Here is a 21,558-nt window from a genome sequence, read left to right on the forward strand (position 1 = left end):
TTTGGTCTGAATTACAATAGAACCTTAACCAACATTACTTTGTCGACTAAACTTATCCACTCATGCGTCTCAGGCTACAAACTGCAGTCCCTGGTCCTGTGAACACAATTCAGGCAGCATTACACATAACTGGGAAAAACAAATTAGTATAAATGGAGACAGGTTTGACCTGTAAGGTAGAAAAATGCAGTAATAGAAAACTATGGTACAGTCTGTACAGCAGCCAGCTGTAATGTAACGTATTATAGCTTTTAGAAAATCTGTCCAATAAGCTTTTTCACTTTTCATTTTCATTTGATCATTCTTGGAAACTGAGAGAATCAGTACATTTCCCAAAAAGTTTAACTGTTTCTGTAAGATTTAAAAGTGGTTAAAAGGCTCCAGCTGTTTTTCAAAATGTAACTTCTTTAAGAAAAATCTCTAAAAATTGCTAAAACGGCAATTAGCAGAAAGGCCCATCTTTAAGCTTTCAAAGGTCACAGAGTCTACATCGTGTCTTTTCTGCAGGCAGTGGTTGAGCTTGCAGTAAAAAAACTCGGCCCACTTGTGTTTTGTGCCATAAAGTAATTTCCCGCCAAATTGCTCAAAGTACAATGCAGTGTTGAAGCCAGTGAGGCTGCCACTCTTTCTGGCTGTGGCAACATTTGTTCCTGGCAGTTTGTTTACATCTGTGAATTAAAGTAATAAAGATGTAATGATTTTGACTAACTTTGACTGCTCTGACCTGCAGGCACCATCATGACGCCCAACTATATCAGCAACAGTTCTGCTGATGTGTCGCTGTCATGCAACTGTGAAGGCAGCGCCAACCAGTGGCAGGACTGTCTGAGACTGCAGCGCATGTTCACCCACAACACCTGCCTGCGTGAGTCCACACTCATTCATGTTTCATGGGTTTACCAAGTCAGATGAGTTTCATTTATTTATGTTGTCTGTTGTCCCTTCAACTGAATTGATTTAGTGATGACATTTTGATCAAATTTCAGACAGTTTATTATATTATTATTTGCACTATCAGTGGTATTAGTAGTTGACGTGCTGACTGTATAAACTTAAACATTTGTCTCAGTCCAGTAGAAATATGATTCCTTTCTAGCTTTGGAAAATCAAATCCTAACTCCATTCCAAACTGTCAGGGCTGGATTACCAACTGGGAAACATTGGCAACTGCCTTAGGAGCCTAGACCTGAATTATGCACCACTAAAGCACAATATCAACCTGTTGTTGATTAGCCAGAGCATGGTTATGTAAAAATCTAGTTAAGACCTTTGTTATTCCATTTTAAACATGAAGATCTTCACCAATGAGGGAAAACATTATGGCCACTCACAGGTAAAGTAAACTGATTATCTTGTAACAGAAGCACATGTCAAGCTCTAGGAAATATTAGATGGTAAGCGAACAGTTGGTTCTTGTAGTCGGTATGTTGGATACAGGAAAAATGAGCAGACTGAGTGACTTTTTTTTGGGGGGGGGGGGGGGGGGTTTAATAAGAACAGCCAGATGAAAGGGTCAGAGTGAGTTAATGATGGCTATGGGAGGAGTACATCACAACACAGAACATGACACCCTGCTGCATGATGTTTTGGCTCATCACTGAATATTCCCAAATAAATCTGTCCTCAATCAAATTACCACAAAACCATTTGATCAGGTAAGGTAGTACTCTAAGAGAGGAGTACCGGTCGGTCTCTGAAGCCTTTGGCAAATTATAATTAAATTACCATATGCATTCTGTGCTGTGTGCACTGCACTTGATAGATACTTGTTAACACTAATGCAAAAAGAATTGGAGCAGTTTAAGAAGGGCTCTCATCTGTTTTCTATCAGGTTTTTGTTGGAGATTTATGTAAAAGGTTGAAAAATAGGTTAAAAAAAATAAATAGGCAGATGAATCTAACCAAAGAAAACAGATGCTGCAAAGGTAATAAAATAAGAAAGTGAAATTCAGTCTTAATCATCAATTGTGATCAATGAAAAAGAAACACTGCCAACTCTTAATTTGAAATATGTTGTTGTTGCCTCCTTAAACGGGAGATTCAGTATTTTGAAAAATACACTTGCTTTCTGAGAATGAGAGGAGAGGGTTGATGTCATTGTCATGCTGTGTTAGATGTTGAATCAGGACATTGTAGCTAAGCATAAAGACTGGAAGCAGAGGCAAATAGTCAGCCTGGCTCTGTCTAAAATGGAAGACACACCAACACCTCTGAAGTTCACTAACTAACATGTAGAGTTGTTTGGTTTTTAAATCTGAACATAAAATGAAATATAAAAACAACAGTTTGTGGTTTTAGGTGGAGTTGTGTGTGTAATCAAATTATTTCTTGGCAAACAGCTGTGTAGTGAATATAAGCAGCTTCCTGGGGTCTTGCTTTCATAGTGAGGTTGTGCCCATAAAGACACTGTAACCAAAACCTGTGCTCACAGACTGACCCTAAGGTCAAACAGGCTGTTTCCCCCCGCTTCCAGTCTTAAAGCTATGCTAGGCTAGCCACGCCCTGAGTCCTGCTCTGCACTGAAACATGAGCATGAGATTAATATTGATCTTCTCATCCAACTGAAAAGTGAAAAGACTTAGTCACCAAATTTTCTGCAAACCGTCTTACAGACAAAGCAAACTGGATAAACATATTTCCCTAAATGCTGAGCCGTAATTTTGTTCAGTATTTAAGTATTTTTTTCATTTTTTTGCTCCTAAGGACATTTGTGCAGTGCAAAATTGGGTTTAAGGTTTCTTATATATTTAAAGAAATTTCCTAAGGACATAACTAGATCTTATTTCATGCATCAAATTACTCTATTAAAAAATATCCTTAATGAACATAAGGAGAGGATTTCCCTTGGTTTTGTGGCATGTGTTGCTGTCCCATGATGCTCTGCATGCTGTTTAAGAGCTTTTTATACCAAAGCTATTGTATTTAGAATTGAGGATTGTTTGGAATATAGAAAGTCACTTTTAAAAGACGTCCCAAAATTACTGCTATCCATACTGATTTCATAAAGGCTGTTTTAAATAATGCATCTGAGGACCAGAATTATGAAATCAGCATTAATGTGTCACCATCAGTGATACTCTGAGGAACAGCTCAAAGGGAATAAATGAAAAAATGACTTCAACATGATGTCTGCTGAGTCTGTCTGGGTGGCTGGCTCCTGCAGCGATGTTCACAGCTTGAACTGAACTCTACCTCTTTATATGTCAGCTACATGCTACAGCTTTAGCATTCGTAAGAGTCTTGCAGTCTGCGTCTGCAGCATGAGGCTGCCAGAGGGTAAAGCCCTCCAGCTGTCATTCAATCACAGCAGCTGTCAATCAGGCTGTCGATACACACTGAGGCTGTAATGTCCAAACACTAAAGTCTGGATCGATGCATCAATGCACTTCCCATAAAGCTCTGTGATTTATCAAGCTGCCGACAGCTCAAACAATAAAGCTGCCAAATAGATATGAGGGTTCACACCCACTCAGATGCAGCACCACAGCACACAGGCCATCTGAGCACACACACACACACACACACACACTCTCACACAGAGGCACTGATGGGGTTGTGTCTCCATGCAGGTAACTCTATCAGTTGGATGGGGAACCCTGGCTCCCTGCCTGCAGACATCACGCCCCCTCCTGCTCCCAGACCCTCCCCGTTGGTTCAGGAGGATGAGCTGCTGAGCAACAACCACCTGCCTGAACACAACAACATTGTGAGTACACCTCATTTTATCATGCGCATTAGCTGTGTATTTTGTAATTCCTTTTCCACATGGGCATAGATTTGTGAAAGTTGTTGCATTACGTCAGTTTATTATTTTTTTTAAGAATTCCAAGTTTCAGACTTAAGACCACTGTATAGCCCTACAACCAGGATTTTTTTTTTCAATAAGGAAAGGACTGCAATCATTAATTAATTTCCAGATTAATCGTTTCATCAATGGAAAAACCAGTAAAACAAGACAGTCTACAGCCATGCTAGCAGCTTTGTGAGACTGCTCACAGTGACTATGCTAACATGCTAATGTTATCAGGTTATACACCTTCTTGATTTAGCATGCTACCATGCTAATAGCGCTTAACACAAAGTACAGCTGAGGCTGATGGGGATGAGTTTCACAGATATTTGATCAAACCAAAGTATTGGACAAATCAAAATTTTGACTTGATAAAATTAGATAAAATTATAATATATATAAAAGGAATTATATAAATGATTACAAGTAATTCTCTGGGGACCATGAATGTCTGTACAAAATGTCATGACAGTCATCCCATAGATGTTGAAATATTTCATTCTGGATCAAAGCGATGGACCAACAGAAGGACCGACATCTTTAGAGCCACACAGATATTGTGGCTAAAAGACACCATGTCGTTTTCCAACACAGAATCCATGCAATTCATTTTTGTAGAGTTCAAATGCTATGAATCACAAATCGAGCAGTACCTTTTTGATGTAATGATTGGCTTTAAGACCTCAGGGACATATTATTATGACTGACATGAAAACTGCAGTGTATTTATATTTGTGAGGCATGATCACTTTTTTAATTGCTGTAGCAATTACATTAATTGAATGTGTATTATTAACTCACAGCCTTTTCAAGGCAGGAATACTGTGCTGTTATTCCACCTCACTGTTCTATATAAAAGGTACGAGGTAGAATGGGGGGGGTCCTTATCTCCCCACCTTGAAGCTGGCAGTGGTAGTAGTCACACAGCCGATGTCTGTATAAAAGGGAGAGTCAGCACGGTGGGACAAGTAAAGGCAGCAAAATTACAGGTCTTTCTTAACACCAGTATTGTGCAAGCTCTGTGTAAAAGGGGCTACAGTTTGAAACACCGCTGGAAGGCTTTTACTGTGAAGCAACTGCAGGAAGTACTGAGTACATTAGTCAGGCTAATAGCAGATTAATATGGGGCTGTTGTAGCCACTGCTTTAAATGTATTTATTTTTGATTGCGCACTCACTAATACCTTTGACTGATCATTGACAGTTGTCATCCTTAGAGGAAGGTCAAACCTCTCAAGAATGGTAGTTAAACACAATGGTGTGTCAGCGTTTGATTTGAAGATAAAAGGAGTAGCTCTGGGGCTGGAGATATCACAGCACTTTGGCAAGCCTTCAGAAGATTCTACAGAGTGTGTACGATCCAACAAGAGCAGTGTTTTTATGTTTCTCTTCTATGTTTCTCTGAACTGTCTGGTCCTGTGATTTAAACCCTGTACAGAGCAACATCCTTGTATTTTAAAGTGGATCTCTGAGTTATTTTCCTTTTGACAGCTGCTAGTCATTCTCTTTTTTTCCATCAGCTAAGACTGAACTTTGACTTTTGTGTGAAAATGAAGGGATGTTTTTGCTTTCTTCACTTTTATCGATGGAAACATGCTAACACAAACATATAGGTGTATTTGGGAACCAACCAGACTCCAGAGCAAGACCCATAAATCTTATCAAATGTGCTGTTGTAATGGCAGGTATGTATTAAAAGTATGCTGGATTTGCTTATAACAGTTCCTTTTTGCACTGAAGCCATGGATGTAGAGACAGTGGATCAGTGGAGACACTGAATGATGTCCGTATGTGTTTCATGTCTGTGTTTTCACCTTTCAGTCATGATTCTGAGAGGAAATTCACCACACTCAGTATCTTTTCCTCCCCTTCACCTGTCCAGTGCCCCGACTGGGGAGGCTTTTGACTCTCCTTTGTCTTTGTCCTGCTGAATGTCCATGACCATCACAGACTATATCCTCTCATTTCACCAGAGTTAAAATGCTGTCCAGAACAATGGGTATAATTACCAAGGAGCACAGTGAAGATTTCACTCCCTGACTCCCCCTGTGATGTTAATCCCTCCTGAATGGGGATTTTATATCATTCTGAGGGACCTAGACAAACAGCATATTTTGTCATCTAATTTGGAGGACTTGTCAGTTTGTCCTGCTCCTTACCAGATGTTGGCTGTGATGCACAAACCTCACATTTTGGCAAACTGGCACCACTAAGATCATGCTGAATGAGCTATTACCAGTTTCTGTTACCAGTTTACCCATGGATGTGCAGCTATCACTCGATTACTGTAACACTGAAATGATGATTGATGATGATGATTCTCATCAGATTCTGGGGTTATAAGGAACATTCAATGATTTGTTTTAGCAGATTTATGGATGTTAATGCAGTAAGTGTAAGTCACACTATGGGGGTCAGGGTCAGACCTCAACTATGAGCAAACAAATGTTCAAAGTGTCCTGACTGTGTCCGTTCAATTTGTCTCTCCCAACCAATCAGGCTTCACACAGTCTGTGGCACACAGACAAGTCTTGGCCCTCAAGTGTTTTGATTTCCATCCTGTTGGATCATGTTTGAGCGTGCCAGCTCAGTAATGTGCAGACTGTAGCAGACACACAGAGATGCTGAAATGTGCTGTTAACACATATGTTCTGAGAGCGCCACAGCCCCTGGCTGCCCTTGTCTAACACTGACCATTAAATGTGGTCCAATCCAATCGTGGTCCTGGCTACTGTAACCTTGGCCAGACCACAGTCTGCTGTGGCTGTTTCTCCCTGGCTCCCAGCATGCCTCACTGCCAAAGATAATCTGGGCCTCCAGACAAGAGGGGATTCCAACTCTCTCTCTTCCTCAGTTGCCCTCCTCCTCTCTCTCTCTCTCCCTCTCTGTGTCCGTCTGTGTCTCTCTCCCAGCGAGCGGATTAGATGAGGTGTTGGTTGGAAGCAGTGCATCAGTCAGGCTTCATTAGTATGAATTTATTCATGCCCATATGTCTCTCCCCTCTTTTTCTCCTACCCCCAAATCCCCCTCTTCCCTCCTTACCATCTTCCTTCTATCCTTTCCTCAATTCCTCCATGCTACCTTTTCTTCTTTTTTATTCATTCATTCTTCCTTCTGGTCTCATCCTCAAGCCTTCACTGTACCCCTCCCCCTCCCCTTCCATCCATACCTGCTCCACATCTCCTCATCTGTCCATCACTCAGCTGCTTGTCTTGTCTCTTTGAGGAGCTTTTGCTTGTTTCTCTAAAGTGATTTTTCCAGCATTTGAAAGGTTTCACTTCAAAAAGCTGAGTATCCGCTTCAGCAGTGGAAAAAAAATGTCACATTTAGAAGCACAGATGAGTACTCTTTGTTTTAAATGTTACATTTCTACAGAGAATATAATCAAATTTGTTGTGAGGTGGGATTTTAATCTCATTTTGAAAACCTGCAGCCTGTTAATTTCCTTATTTGCTGGGATATTCATATTTGTTTTGACATATAGAAAGCTTTACTGAAAGTGTGCTGGATTATGACATGTTATAATGGGCCTTTGCATTATACCTGGTATTAATGGGTGTTCTTGATTGTGATTGAATCTCAAAGAACAAAATAGGAATGCACCAATTTTATATGGATCAGGTATCAGCCATGATGTGACCAGAAATTTTATTTTACATAAAAAATAATTTTAGAGTTCCAACCTTTGATGTATACAGATTTTAAACTGGGGAAACCGAGTGAACTAGTGTTGAAATGATGCATATATCATGAGTTGAGCACTCAATGCAAATGTTTTCAGAGTTTGTCAACAAACAGCTGGAATTCTGCCTCTCTGAGGATACTCTGAACATCTCTGTGATTTACACAGAGAATGGTGTTTTGGGTAACCATTGGACACAGAGTTTCACAAAGGAGCCAAACATACTACCTACATCTATAAAAGAAACTGCCTTGTGAATGTATCTGAGTGATCCCCTTGCACACTCACCAAGGTGCAGCCCAAAGACGCATAATCGTAGCATTGACTATGACTAAGGAGGTAAAGGTCGATATGCTTGTTGGATTGCCTGCCATCACTTGTGGGGCTGTGGCTGTGACTCAGGAGGTAGAGTGGGTCATGGATGATTGATAGTTCAGTTTCCAGGTTCTCCAGTCTGCATGTGGAAGTGTCCTTGGGCAAGATACTGGCATGACATGGCACAGGTAGCTCTTGTTATATAACTTGTTTTTAGGTTAATTAATTAGCATTGAGCCCTACCTCTGTATCAGCTGCTGATAGACCACAGTTTACAACAAGAAAAGGATGCAGGCCTTACCTAAATCCCTGATGAGCTTAACCTAATGTTCACAGTCGCTCCACTTCTTCCCCACAGTCACTCATTTCACTGAGTGGTTGGGGCCAGCCTGCACTGGTCCTCCTGCGTCACCAACCGTGCACTGAGCTTGGCAGGGGTCTTGACCAAACTGGAGACTTTCTTCAGATTGGATCATTCCAGCTGTGATGCCCGTCAACTTGTTGACGTTCTGACCCATGAGAGCTTAGCACTCATGGTTGGACCACAGTCATCTTTGGACTCTGACTTCATTTTGATCTCAGCTGCACACCTGTAAAGTTTCATGACTGTATCTTGCATGATTGTGGGGCTAATGCAGTGACAAAAATCTGTCCACAGACAGACATATACATGTCTGCCAAAATAGTCCAGACTGCCTCTGTAGTAGTTGCTGCTACAGAAGGTGTCTCCAGGACCACATTTTGAGATGGTCTAATAAAATCAGAAAATTCTCAGTTGATCATTATATAATGTTATGTTAATAGATTTTATGTGATGATTGACTGTGGGAAGGACTCTAGCGTGCATGTTCTATGCACCTAAAAATGTATTCTTAGACCTGCAGAAACATGTCTTTTTCTTTATACAACAACCATATTTATTCTTATTTCAGAAACTGGACACAACAACTCACAACAAACACCAATATTAAACATACTGTTAAAACATATATGAAGAAGTTCTGTGGACATGTGCTGGTCCTTAAAAGACCCCAAGTAATAAGTTATAAAAGCAGCAGATCAAAGGAAAGGTCACAAGGCTCTCAATAAAAGATAGTGACTAAGAATAGCCTGGCAAACTGGAGCTGAAGCTTTGAAAGGTGCTCTCTGCTGGTCAGGCTTAATATTTTTAACATTTCTTCTTAAATAATTGTCAGTGAAGGCACACAATACTCACAGGAATCTATTTCACCACTAAAATTATCGCCACATCAGTACAAAAGAGAGAAGAACCTAACCATGATCAGTTTCTGCACCCTGAAGGAGAGCAAGACAACTGCCGTGTTTACAGCTTCTGCTGCTGTCAGACGTCATGATGAAAGGTTAAAACTGAATTTAAAGATGCCAGTCAAAAAATATAAGATGCATAAAACAAGCAGGTATCAGAGGCAGTATTTCAATCTAATGATGTAGCGCAGTATTATTATCAGTAAAAGAAGAATTTGAACACAATAAGTTAGTGTGGGCCTTGGGCTCCTCCAGATGTTGGTGCATATACTGACGATGAACAGCTGGGCAACCTCAACACTCAACGCCCGTAAGACTGCAGTGACTCATATTCATCAACAGCTTTAAAGTTTTAAATAAAGACTTCTGTTAATCAGTATTTACTCATGCACATACAGCATATTTAAGGTGGCAAAGACAATACATCTGACATTTCCTTTTTTTAAATAATATGTTTTAGCTATTTATTTATTTATCTTTGGTGGTGGTGGTGGGTGGTACAGGAATACAAATACAAATTATACAAAATTTTAAAAAGGGGAAAAATTAATTAATACATAAGGGAGTGGCAGGCAACACTTTTAACTTTTAAACTAAACTAAAATTATGAAATACAAATTATGAATTGCCATATTTAATTTAAGTGCCATGAACCATGAAGTATCTGCCCACAGATTTCAAATCAAACTATTTCCTATCTGAGAGTTTATGTGAACATTGTAATAAGATGCATGTATCTGAGTTGTAAATTGTGAAAATGCTGAGAGAAGTTCCCCACCAGCTTTCACTCACACTTTCTCCTCCCTGTCAGGTGGTGGAGAGCGAGGAAGAGGAGGAACTGACACATACAGAGGAGGAGACTGATGAAGGTGACCAGTTTGACATCATCCCGTTGTACTCAGAGAGAGCCACTGTCTCCAACTTGGGCTCCTCTGGGACAGGGGTGGCTGCACCCCTCAACACTGGCCCTGCTACACCCATACTACTGCTCCTTCTGCTCCTATTTGCCTCCCTCAACTGGGGGTAGAGCACAGGATGTAGAGAACACACACACACAATCACATGCACATGCATACACTCACATATAATGGACCCTCCAACAATCCTGGACTGATTGCTGTAAAATTCTAAGAAACATAGTGAAGAAATGGACTTCACCTTTTGTCAGTAGCATCTCCTCAATTCTTCACTTCTGTCCTTCCTTCATTTGAAAATGGCACTTTGGTTGACATGGTCTGACTGCAGCTGCAGTGGTGCCATCAACCAATGAGCATTATGTAGCTGTTCCCATCATAAAGCCAGAAATATTCTGTTAGTTTGATTGGCTTGTGCAGTTGTGAGTGAGCAAACATTGGCGATATTAACCAAGCAGTATGAGCAGGATAAAACACAGATTCACCAGTAATGTTGCCTTTGTTTTGAATCATACAGACCATGGTTAGGTCATGGCTAAACGCAGACTGTAATATTCCCACTCAGGAGGCTGTTACTGTTTGAAACAACCTAGATGGCAAAGAATTGTAATGTGTGCAGGAGTCTGATGACTGCTGGGATGGTGTGTGTACACTGTGTTGGAGGTTTGATATCATCTCCAGTGTTATCCCTAGATTGACTTTCTATGTTGTGCTGGGGTGGGGGGGTGTCGAACAGCTTGTTAATCATTATTAACAATGAATAATAATGATAAGCAGCAGGAGAGCTGCTACACCTCTGGCCAGGACTACCTTCCCTGCTATTAGCATCCTCGCCACTGTTGGCAGATTGTGTGCATTGTAAAACAATGTTGATATTTTAGTCTGACTTTCATCAGGACATCTGTCCATCTTTGACGTTGTCAACCTGCCCCCGCTCTGTGTGCGTGTGTGTGTGCGTGTGTGTGTGTGTGTGTGTGGAGAGAAACATGACAGTAAATAGCAGTAAAACACAGCAGAGACTCTCACACTGACCTGAAAATAAACCAGTACATATAAATAAGGTCAATAATATGAACAGGATATTGTGTTTTCATATTTTTTTGATTTCTATTCCATTATCTATAAGGCTTATCCAAAAGGGTCACGCGGGGTGGCTGGAGCCAATCCACTGCACCACCGGTGGAGGGTCATGTAGGGAGTAATTGGCCTACGTCTTTGCCTTGCTTGGATTACTGCCCTAAGCAACCAGATGTGACACCTGAATTACACCTGCCTTTAAAGAGGCAGAGAAATTTTCCACCAAAAACATACATGTACTTTCCCTCACTATTTGGTACACACAACAAAATATTGTTTCTCCTTGCAGATCTCCTCCCTTGTTTTTGCATAAAACTCCCACTTTTCACTCAACGCCCTCATAAATGCCTATGAATGTGTGGGAAAAGTGCGACTTCACTCCGGCTGTGGGCAGAATGTTTTCAGGTGCACGTTACAATGAAATGAAAGCAGGCACAACGTGTTAATACATCTGCCACTCAGACTCTCCTCTTCTCCCAGAATCTATAATCTAGATGCATATATTTCTAATGAATTACATTCTTTATAGTTCTTTTATTATTCAGACCTATAGATCAACTATTTTGAATTTGATGGTGACTCTGAAAAACAAAATCTAAAACTTGGGAGTAATACACCTGAATCTATTGTTTGTGTGTCAATGAACCGCAAAGCTGCAGTGTACAATCATTAATCAGAGTTTCTAATTAACGGATATGAGTCAGTCTGATTAAAGGATTTAGTGAAGGATAGCCTTGTGTATCCTTGCACATGGCTCCTCAGAGATCCCTCCTCTCTCCTCAGTCCTTGCTCTTCAGTCCTAACTCCTCAGAGCAGAAGTAATAGGTTTTTTATTGATGGCCTATGGAATGGAGGACTGGAATGACTGTCTACTGTATGTTAGCAGTATAATTATATTACTGGTTGCTAGGCTACAAGTTTAATGTTGAATGTGCAAACAAGTATAGCATAACGTATGAGGCTAAGAAATGTTGCAGATGTTTTGCATGCTAGCAAACATTGCTAGTTAGGCTGGCTGACCAGATTGTCCCTATCTTGGCTGAGGACAAACATGAGTTTTATGATGTAGACTGTTGGCTGCTCCAAAATCAACCAATGGCTACATGTTAGGAAAGGAACACAGTAAAAATAATGGAACATCCCAAACTCTGCAAACTTGGGAGAAGAAAAACCAATGGCAGCCACACTGCATCCACATCTATACTCCACACTCCATTTAAAGGAGTGTTGAGCATGATGAGACGTAATCTGAGCGGCGCAAGCTGGGTGCTCCTGTGCTTGGACATAAATCCCCCCCAAACACTACAGCCTACTGCTGCAGTCAGACCTTGTGTTTTTGTTAAAGAAAACTAATTATTTATTATCATTGATGGATGATGATTTGTATCACTGGTTGCGACTTACCTCTATATGGGTCATCCAACAACAACAGGGAGTGGAAGCTGATTTACGATGCATCAGTCAAACTTTATCGTGGTGATGAATGGAGTGATTCTCTTTTCCCTGCCGTTGTCCCTATTCTACAGCCATGGTGAATGACAAATTACACACTTGTCTCTTATTGTTTAATGAACATCAAGTGCCAAGTGTGTGATGTGTGTGTTTGTGCATACTGGTACAGGGATCAGGCAGAGAGATTGCAAAGAAAATTGGGTAAAGCTTTTTGTTATAATTTAAGTCTTGCACTTCGTCGTTCTCACCCACGTCAGCACAGCACACATAATGTATAGCCGTCTGCGCACACACGCACGCACACACACACACACACGTACATTCGCACACATACCGCCTGCCATGTATTGAGCCGATGCAGCTCTTTCTTGCTTTATTGCTCTATCCCTGTCCCTATCTCCCTCCCCGGTGACTCAGGACTGGGACCTAAGCTGCCACAGGCACCGATATGAATAAAGCCGTCATAATAAAAACAACACACCAGAAACAATATGAGCTTGAAAACGGCAGAACAAATCAAATAGCTCCCCAGCAGGCAAAAAACACACGCTACTTCTGACATCGACAGAGAGACAAAATGAAGAGAGTTAGAGAACGAGTGGGAGAGAGAAATGTATGGAGGAGAAATTAAGAAAAAAAAAATAGAGCCAAGTCCCCGTGTGGTCTTTGTGTGTTTGATGTTTTACTTGTTTATAGTTGGGGGGCTGATAATCAGTCCCTGACAACATCTCTTTATCATCTGACAAGCTCCAGGGGGGTGGGGAGTGGGGGGTGGGGGGTGGTTAGGAGAGGTGGGGGGGTATCAGGCAGTGATAGAAATAGTGCAGTATAGCGAGAACAGAAGGGACCCTAGAGCACAAACATAGCAGAGAGAATCGCCGGCTCTTGATTTTCTATGTCTTATAAATCTTTTGCTGACACAATTTTTTTTTCTCATTTCTTTCCTATTTCTGGGGAATGTGTAAAATTGACTTCCATCTGCAGGGGCGCCAGTGATGGTGGAGGGCAAGGAGACAGAGGAGCGACTGAGGAGAGGAAGAGGAGAGAGGGGAGAGAGAAGGGGAGACAGAGGAAAGCATCAAAGAAAAGAGGATGAAAGACGGGAGGACGAAGGAAAGAGGAATTAATAAGAAAATGCAGACAACAGGCAGAAAAGAAGCAGAAACAAAATACTGGAGGAGGAAACAAAGTGAAGAGGAAAGAAAAAGGAGGGATTAGGTAAAGAGAGAGAAAGCAGAAGAGGAGAAGAGAAACAGGGACAGGAAAGAGCAGTGAGGAGGAAGGGGGGGGGGGGGGGGGGGGGGTGGAAGGAAAGCAACAAGAGCAAGAGCGAAGAAGAGGAAGAAAGTAAAGAAGAGGATGAGACAAGAGAAGAAGTGAGATGAGAGGAAAGGACGAGCAGATAGTAGTGGAAACAGGAGAAAATGTTGAAAACTGAGGAAAGACGAAAGACAAGGAGGAGCAGAGAGAGGAGAGGAGAGGAGGGAGAGAAGGACAAGCAGGATAAAACATACAGACGAAAAGAACAAGGAGCAGAGGCAGACAGGAGGAGGAGGTCTGCTTTGTGAATCCACTGAGGAAGCAGACTACAAAAGAAATGGAAGGATGAGGAGAGAGAGAGGTGACAGGTCTGCAGTGTACTTTAACCTCCCTTTCTCTTTCCTCAGGCTCTGTTGTCGCGTACAACTGCTGAGAAATACACACACATACATCTCAGGGCTCTTTGTGTCTGAACACAGCACTCAGACAAAGCATCTGTCTATCAGTGAAACTGTGATAAGAGACAGAGTGAAGCTCTGTCGGCTCACCTGATCTTTAAAACTTCAGCGGGCTGAACAGTAAATACTGACGCTCCATGAGGACGAGTTTGCTTAAGTATCGACTAAGAGTCATAAACAGCAATCAGGCACTGTAATCTCAGAGAGGACACTGATTACGATGAAAGATTCATTCACTGTACAAACTGCAAATATCTCCATGAAGTGTTTTCATTAAGCTACACATAGAATCACCAGACACAGGTCATGACAGTTTTGTAAAGGATAAAGACACACGTTGTGCACCTTAAATCATCAGACTGTAGTAACCTGCTGTCAAATTCAGACTTGAAGAAATGTTTGTAGGAGAAAGGGTAATTCTACATTTGTCTTCCAAAAACTTACTCATTCATAATTCATAATATTGTACTGAGTGCACTCACTAAAAGACCAAATGTGGATGAATTTGCTACTGAAAATAGTCCCCAACAAAATTTATAGATTTACATCTTCAGTATGAGAAGCAGTGGGCAGAAAGTACTGAGGGAAACAATTTGGAGGTCCTCTCATGGGATGTGTTGACCATGAGAGAGGTAACGGAATAACACCATCCCTATCCTGAAACTGGAGAGAATTCCAGAGAGAAGTTTGTTGTTGGTTGCTTTGGTTTTACCTTCTGTCCATGCCAAGCTAGCTCCGTGGTGCTGAAGTGTGAAGACAGTGATGATCCTAAAACATGTGAGGCCTATGATGTTGTTGATGATGTAATCTTTTTAGTGTGGAGTTTGCATGTTCTTACTATGCCTGTGTGGGCTCTCTCCAGATGGGTCCTCCTGCAGTGGACTGGCAATCTGTCCAGGGTGTACCCTGTCTCTCGCCCAGCTATCCCTTGTGACCTTGAAGGATAAGCAGTCTAGATAATGGATGAATGGATCTTGGTGTAGGACGAATTCCTGACCAACCAGTCTGTTTTCCTTTGGTACCTACCCTTTTCTCTCCATTCTGACAGCAGTATTCAGGACTACTTCCTGCAGTACAGTGTTGTCGTAATAGTGCATCAGAGGATGTAGTAACACAGTTTGTTCCTACACCGTCTTTGTACAGACAGAGGGTTTGTCAGTTTGTTGGGACACCTGCAGAAATTGTGTGAATCAGTTTAGTAATAGAGTAATAGTATAGCTAACCAGGAAACTGAAGATGCAGTTTTACAAAGATATAATGAAAAGTGCTAAAAAATAGCTGAAATCGGAATTTGTGCTGCTTGTTCAGGGTTTCGGTTTAGTTTAATTCCTTCAATGTAGAAGGTTGAAAATTGCTAGTTGGACAGGATTTTTGAAACATGTCAGAGTACAGGCCTGGTCACACCTACACTGGAAATGTCCAGTCCACTCACAGGGTTTAGGTAAATCCACAAAGATCATTTAGTTAACAGCCAAATTAGCTAGCTTACCACTAACAAGCAAGCTAGCTAGCTTGGACTACCTTGCACATGACAAACCGTATCATGTTCCTGCCTTTTAAGCTCACCAGCCACATCAGTTAACCAACTTGTGATATGAGTCAGTCATCTTTTAACACCATCCTTTGAGTGAGAATATGCAGTTAATTTTGCTTTGGCCTGCAGTGACCAGGCCATAAGATTGGTAAAAAAAAAAAAAAAAAATGCTTTTTAGGGAGTACTTTTAACAAGTTAGTTCGTGTTTGGAAAAGGTGATAAAGTGGCTGATGGCTGATTAACCTAAGATTTTAAGACACATTAATATATAGATAAAATGTTTACAGAGGTCATGCCAGCAAAAGAAAAGCAGATCAATATCAGGTTATAATGTTATAATATGTTTTTCATGTTATAACAAGTTATTTTCATGTTATCACAACATACAAACGTATCATGTTAGCCTTTATTGTTATAATGTGAAAATGATGTCAGAATGAAAATGGTGCGTGGAGAACAGGTAAACTGAGGAGCAGGGCTCATTTACACGATTCTTTGTTCTGCGTCATGCTTGGGTTGAGACATGGTGAGATTCTTGTTACTGTTACTGTTACTGAGCGAGGTGGATGACACTGTTATAACTATGACTACCAGGCTTTTAAAATGCATGGGGCTGTACAGAGGGACGAAGGAGTCTGCAGGCTGAGTCATTTCTCACTGATCAGCTGCATTGACACAGACGGCTCCATGTAAACATGAAACTAACATGAAACTTTTCACGTTACAACAATATAGGTTTTCATATTAAAACGTCTTACATATTGAGTTATAACATATCACAAAAATCTTGTTATAACACTAAACTTTTCAGGTTATAACGTGAAACTGATCCGTTTTTCTTTTCCCAGCACGGCAGAAATACGCTTCCATAAATATGACCGAAAGGTTGTCATTTCAAATTCTAAAAATGGCTTTGAAAACTGAGGTATGCATAGAGATTGATTAACACTCCCCCGTCCTGAAACAAATGAAGTGAAACCTGAGAGCTAGTTCTGACAGTCAGCTTAAATCTGCTGCTACAGTCACACAGCATACCTTTGTCACTGCTCTCCTTCCGCTCCTCCTGTCAGGCCCTCTGCCACGCCACTCACCTGAAAGCTCTGCTGACACCTGCTACTGCTGCCGCTGCTGTTCATGTACCATTTCAAAAGCTCCACCCCCACCCCAGCATCCACCTGTAGGCTGAGCCTACGGGGGCAGGTTATAGTCATGTCCCACTCCCTGCTCTGCTAAGTTTGATGTTTCCTTACAGGGATGCTACAGCATTATGATCCATCCCTCGTGGGATGGTTGACTGAACTGAAGGTGGATATCAGGGCAGGTAGCTGAGCTCTGTCTGTAACAACAAGGCAATTGTCTTTTAAATTTGACTAAAGTGAGTTCCTCCCACTCTACCACCCCCAGTAGCAGGGGTTAATTGAGATCAGCAGGGAAGAGCAGGCGTGTGATTGACGGGGGCCGGCAGGGGTCGGAGCGACGGCTCTTTACTGGGCACCATTGTTCATCGTAATTGTTGTCTCAGCTGTTTGTCATCGGGGCCGGCACCCGGTGGCAGGACGACAAGAGGGATGGACGGAGGCAGAGAGAGAGAGACTGGAAAAAGACAGAGAGAGAGAGGGGAGGGAGTGGACACCGGTGATTTACATTAATATGTACTGAAATAAACAAGCGGAGAAGCCATGCGTTAAATCAACTGAGAGAGAGAGAGAGCAAGAGAGAGAGAGAGAGAGAGAGAGAGAGAGAAAGCCTCCAGGGTGAGAGAGGAACAGAGAAGGAGGATATGTGTGTATGTGTGCTTGGAAAGAAGCATTTTTTTATTGTTCTATTACTGTGCTGTAGATTTACACGAACGAGCGTGCACGCATGCACACACTCACACACCATGTCAGATTTGAGCATCTAGTGTGTCTGCTTTCTCTCTCCAGTATTTTAGTATTCTAATCCATCATTGGCCTGACATGGGGATGCTGTCTCTCTCCTTTCTCTCTCTGTCTGTGTCACTCTCTCTCTCTGCCACTGCACATACACGGCATCCAAACGGAAGATAAAGACAGAGCAGGGGGAAAAACAAACTCCACAGCAGGGAGAGCTTTATCCAGAGAGATAAAGTGTTGGAATAAAGCGGCGACAAAGAGATATAGAGGAAGTGGCAAAGATGGAAAAAGGGGGTAAAAAAAGAGTAAAGAGCAGAAGTAGAAAAAGAGGAGGAAGGGGGTAGAAATGGAAGTGGGAGAGAGCCGAAGATAGAGACAGAGAGACGTGTGTGTGTGTGTGTGTGTGTGTGTGTGTGTTGCAGTGTGTCGCGGCTGAAGTCCTCCCTGCTCCATTTCACACTCTGTAGGTCCTGACGCATCGGCGCTCAAAGACACACATACACTCACACAGTCACACACACACACACACACACACACACACACACACACACACAGGCTCTGTCCTTTTTTTCAATTTCTAATTCACACACACACTTGCTCGCCGCCATTTCTCAGTCATGCACGCAGATAAACAAAGATGCACAAACACACAGTCACAGTTGCTGAACTGAAATTCCTGCAGCTTTTGCCCTTGACTTCTCTCTGCTTCCTGGGTCCCTGCTTTCAATCTATTACACTGGGTTATAGAAATGTTAAAGGAAAAGTCCCCTCTAAAATATAAAAATGCTCTTTTAACAACTTTAATGATGTCACATGGTTCATTTATTTTGTTTCTTCCCTGAGCTGCCATTTTGCACCATTGACCAACTCTAATACAGCGTGAAATCTGTCAGAGAGCAGAAGGTCTGAGAAGAGCTGATACAACTAAAACATTAATTACAGCACATCACAATATAACAGTGTGTACTGAACACCACACACTGATGAGATCTAACAGTCGAGGAGACTGTGAGGGGCAACTTTTCTTTTAAAGCTCAAATTACCCACACACACACACACACACACACAAATCTTACTGTCTCACTTAACTCCAGTGCTTCTAGTTAAGGTTTTTCAGCAGATATTTGTCTCTGTATTCATCCTGATACAATGGAGGTGAATAGAATTTTGAGGGTGGTTGAAAACAGGATTTTTGGAATAAAGTAACATCAATGTGTTTCATATTAATCTGAATTGTTGTTCTAGTGTTGGAACATTTTTTCCAAAAAAAAATATTTCAGACTCCCTTGGCATAATAGAGACAAGCAATTTATTAATTTATTTTATGGAATTAGGGTGAAGTGACCCTTTTAAAGATTAAGATGGATGTGTCAGATCAGACGTTGTTATTGTATTTTATCATGGTATGTAAAGGAGCTGCTTGTTTAACTTTTTTTTAATGTCTGGATATTAGTTTCATGTTTGTGCAACAATCAGCGTCTTAGTGAAAAAAAAAAAAGACCTGAAGAAGAGAAACTGCTAAATGAAGTTCACATAAGATTCCAGCCTATCAAGGCTGAACAGTCATGGACCTGTTGTATCTGTGCACTGGATGCGCAGATAAAACCGATTATTCATCTTCTCATCTGACTCTAAGTAAGATAATAAGATGGTAAAGAAAAGTTCTTATTTTTCCCACAACGTCTCCTTGTTAACGTCTCTTAAACTGTGTTTAGACGATCATGGGAACACTCAGCCTGAAAGACTCACTAGCTGAAGTGAGACATGTAAATTTTACTGAACAGTGACCACTCTGGCCACCAGGCACACCTATGAGATCACTGTAAATGCTAAAATGCTTAATTCTTATGAATTAAACTTTTCACTTGTATGAGTCAAATCTTTTTTTGAAAAGTAACAGTCTGGTGGTTTATCCATTCCTTAATGAAGGATGACACAGGTTTCACTGAAGGACATCTGACATGAAAAAAAGCGTAGCAGTTGTGGTTGTTATTTTGGACATAGACCACACTCACTGGCCAATATCCACTTGACATATCACTTAATCCAAACACTGGTTAAAAAACCCTCAACAAGCACAAAACCTCTCATCTCTTTAGAAAGTCCAGTGTTCTGTTTGAAGCAGCAGAGTCTATCAATCAACTTTGCACTTTTTATTTGTTAAACTGTGTCAGAATGTGTGTATTAAGGGTGTTTGATTATTAGCATTGTTTTGTATAATTTTGCTGCACTCACAGACCCATATGTGAATATTTATTCGGTTGATTTAGTATTCAGTTGTATAACTGTCTCATTCTTGTACACTGACTGGGTTTTCTTTTCTGTACAATTAATATGTAGTGAATTCATTGTTTGGGACTTAACTGGAGTTTCCTTGAGGACCCCCAGGTATCTTCACGTGGACTCCTGGTACTTCCTGGACTCTTTGAAAACCACTTTGTTTCATTGTATCTGAACTGATCTTTCAGATGTGTTTCTGCAGAGGGTTTTTGTCTCTAGCTGAATGTTTTTTCCAGCCAACACAGATGCACAAGCTGCATGCATTGCCATGGTTACCCCGGTCTCACCTAGTCTGCTGCACTCCAGGTGATCCCAAAAGGTAAATGGAGCTGAATGATCTTTTGGAGTCTGATTCTTTTCAATACACCGACACCTAGTGAGGATGCGGCAGCCATTTTGATACTTTTTTCCCCGGTTGACTGACTGACTGAACCCCCCTCCTTTCTCCTCCTCCACCTCTTATCCCGGCAGGTGCCTGGTTGAATGGGAGATCATCGCCATGGAGATTGAGACTATGACACACACACACACACACACACACACAGTCACAGACTCGGAAATGAGACTGGCTTTCGTGAGCTGCACAGTCTGATTCGATGAAAAGTTGTCTCTCCAAAGGGAAGACAGCCGCACGGATTGAGCTGTCACTTGAAGGGAACTCTGCTCTGCTCTTTCATCCCTCTGTGTGAAAATGGATGGATGTCTCTTTCTCTTTCACTCTGTCAAATGTAAACCTTTCCTTCGGGTAATTCCAACTAAAGCCTTTGGCACGGGAGACGAGCAGGTGGAGATAAATGTACTCCATTTAAAGAACATTGACTGAGGCTAAAAACACTCCTTTCACTCCCCAGTTTCCTCCCCCTGCTTCCTGTCTAAAGCATGTCAGTGTACAGTGCCAGAGTGAGGGAGGCACATTAACACAGGGCTTTCCCCACTCTTATTTTAGTGTGTGATCCATCCGACGCTCCTTTGGTCCTGTGCTTTCTGCCTGTTGGACTGTTGGTGAAACTTTAACTGTTTCGTAGGCACATGAACTCCGACCAGTCTCTCCTGCACATGAATAAAAAAAAAAAAAAAATAGAAGTAAACATTGACTCCAGTCAATAGAGATTGGTGGTTGATTGGTTTTAAACTGTGTTGGTGAAAAACTATGTATCTCCGGGGGGCATATATGTGGCCCCGCATGAAATATTCCTATTTCTGATCATTTGTTGACATTTTGCCCTGCTGAATGTGGCCCCGAGGGGACATGAAACACTCCATGCCTCTGCTGTGTTCACATGTGAATAATAAAATAAATGTAAAAGCTGACATTTCCTTACTTTGACTTCCAGCGTGCCTGTTCTTCTCTAATGACTCCTTATAGATTTAGCAGATTTACATACTGTATCTTTCTGTTGTGGTTTGGGCTCTGTACTCCATTACATTGGATTTGAGGTGGGTATCACTTTTAGCTTTATTTGATCTTCTTCGCCCCCACACAAAAACAAATACTGTAGGAACTGTAACTCATTACTGAGGATCTTGAATTGCGAGGGTAACAGGTAGCCAGTGGAGCTTCCTGAGGCCTGAAGCAATGTTCTCTTATCTTTATGTCCAGCCATTTGGAATTAGTTGGTGAGTGTCCAATTGTCCAGTTATGAATGGTTCCCAAAAA

At 41.5% G+C, this 21,558-nt stretch overlaps 1 protein-coding gene across 1 annotated transcript in view; it reads left to right on the forward strand.

Moving 5' to 3' along the window:
* Window positions 1-18,405, forward strand: part of gfra3 (GDNF family receptor alpha 3) — a 49,684-nt gene extending 31,279 nt beyond the window's left edge. Inside the window, 3 exon segments of the mRNA XM_018694402.2 lie at window positions 731-865; window positions 3,570-3,706; window positions 9,864-18,405. Of these exon segments, the coding sequence (XP_018549918.1) occupies window positions 731-865; window positions 3,570-3,706; window positions 9,864-10,079 (488 nt within the window). The 3' untranslated portion in view covers window positions 10,080-18,405.
* The last annotated feature ends 3,153 nt before the right edge of the window (window positions 18,406-21,558 follow it).

The sequence above is a fragment of the Lates calcarifer genome, linkage group LG8 (assembly GCF_001640805.2).
Source record: "Lates calcarifer isolate ASB-BC8 linkage group LG8, TLL_Latcal_v3, whole genome shotgun sequence".
Taxonomy (NCBI): domain Eukaryota; kingdom Metazoa; phylum Chordata; class Actinopteri; family Centropomidae; genus Lates; species Lates calcarifer.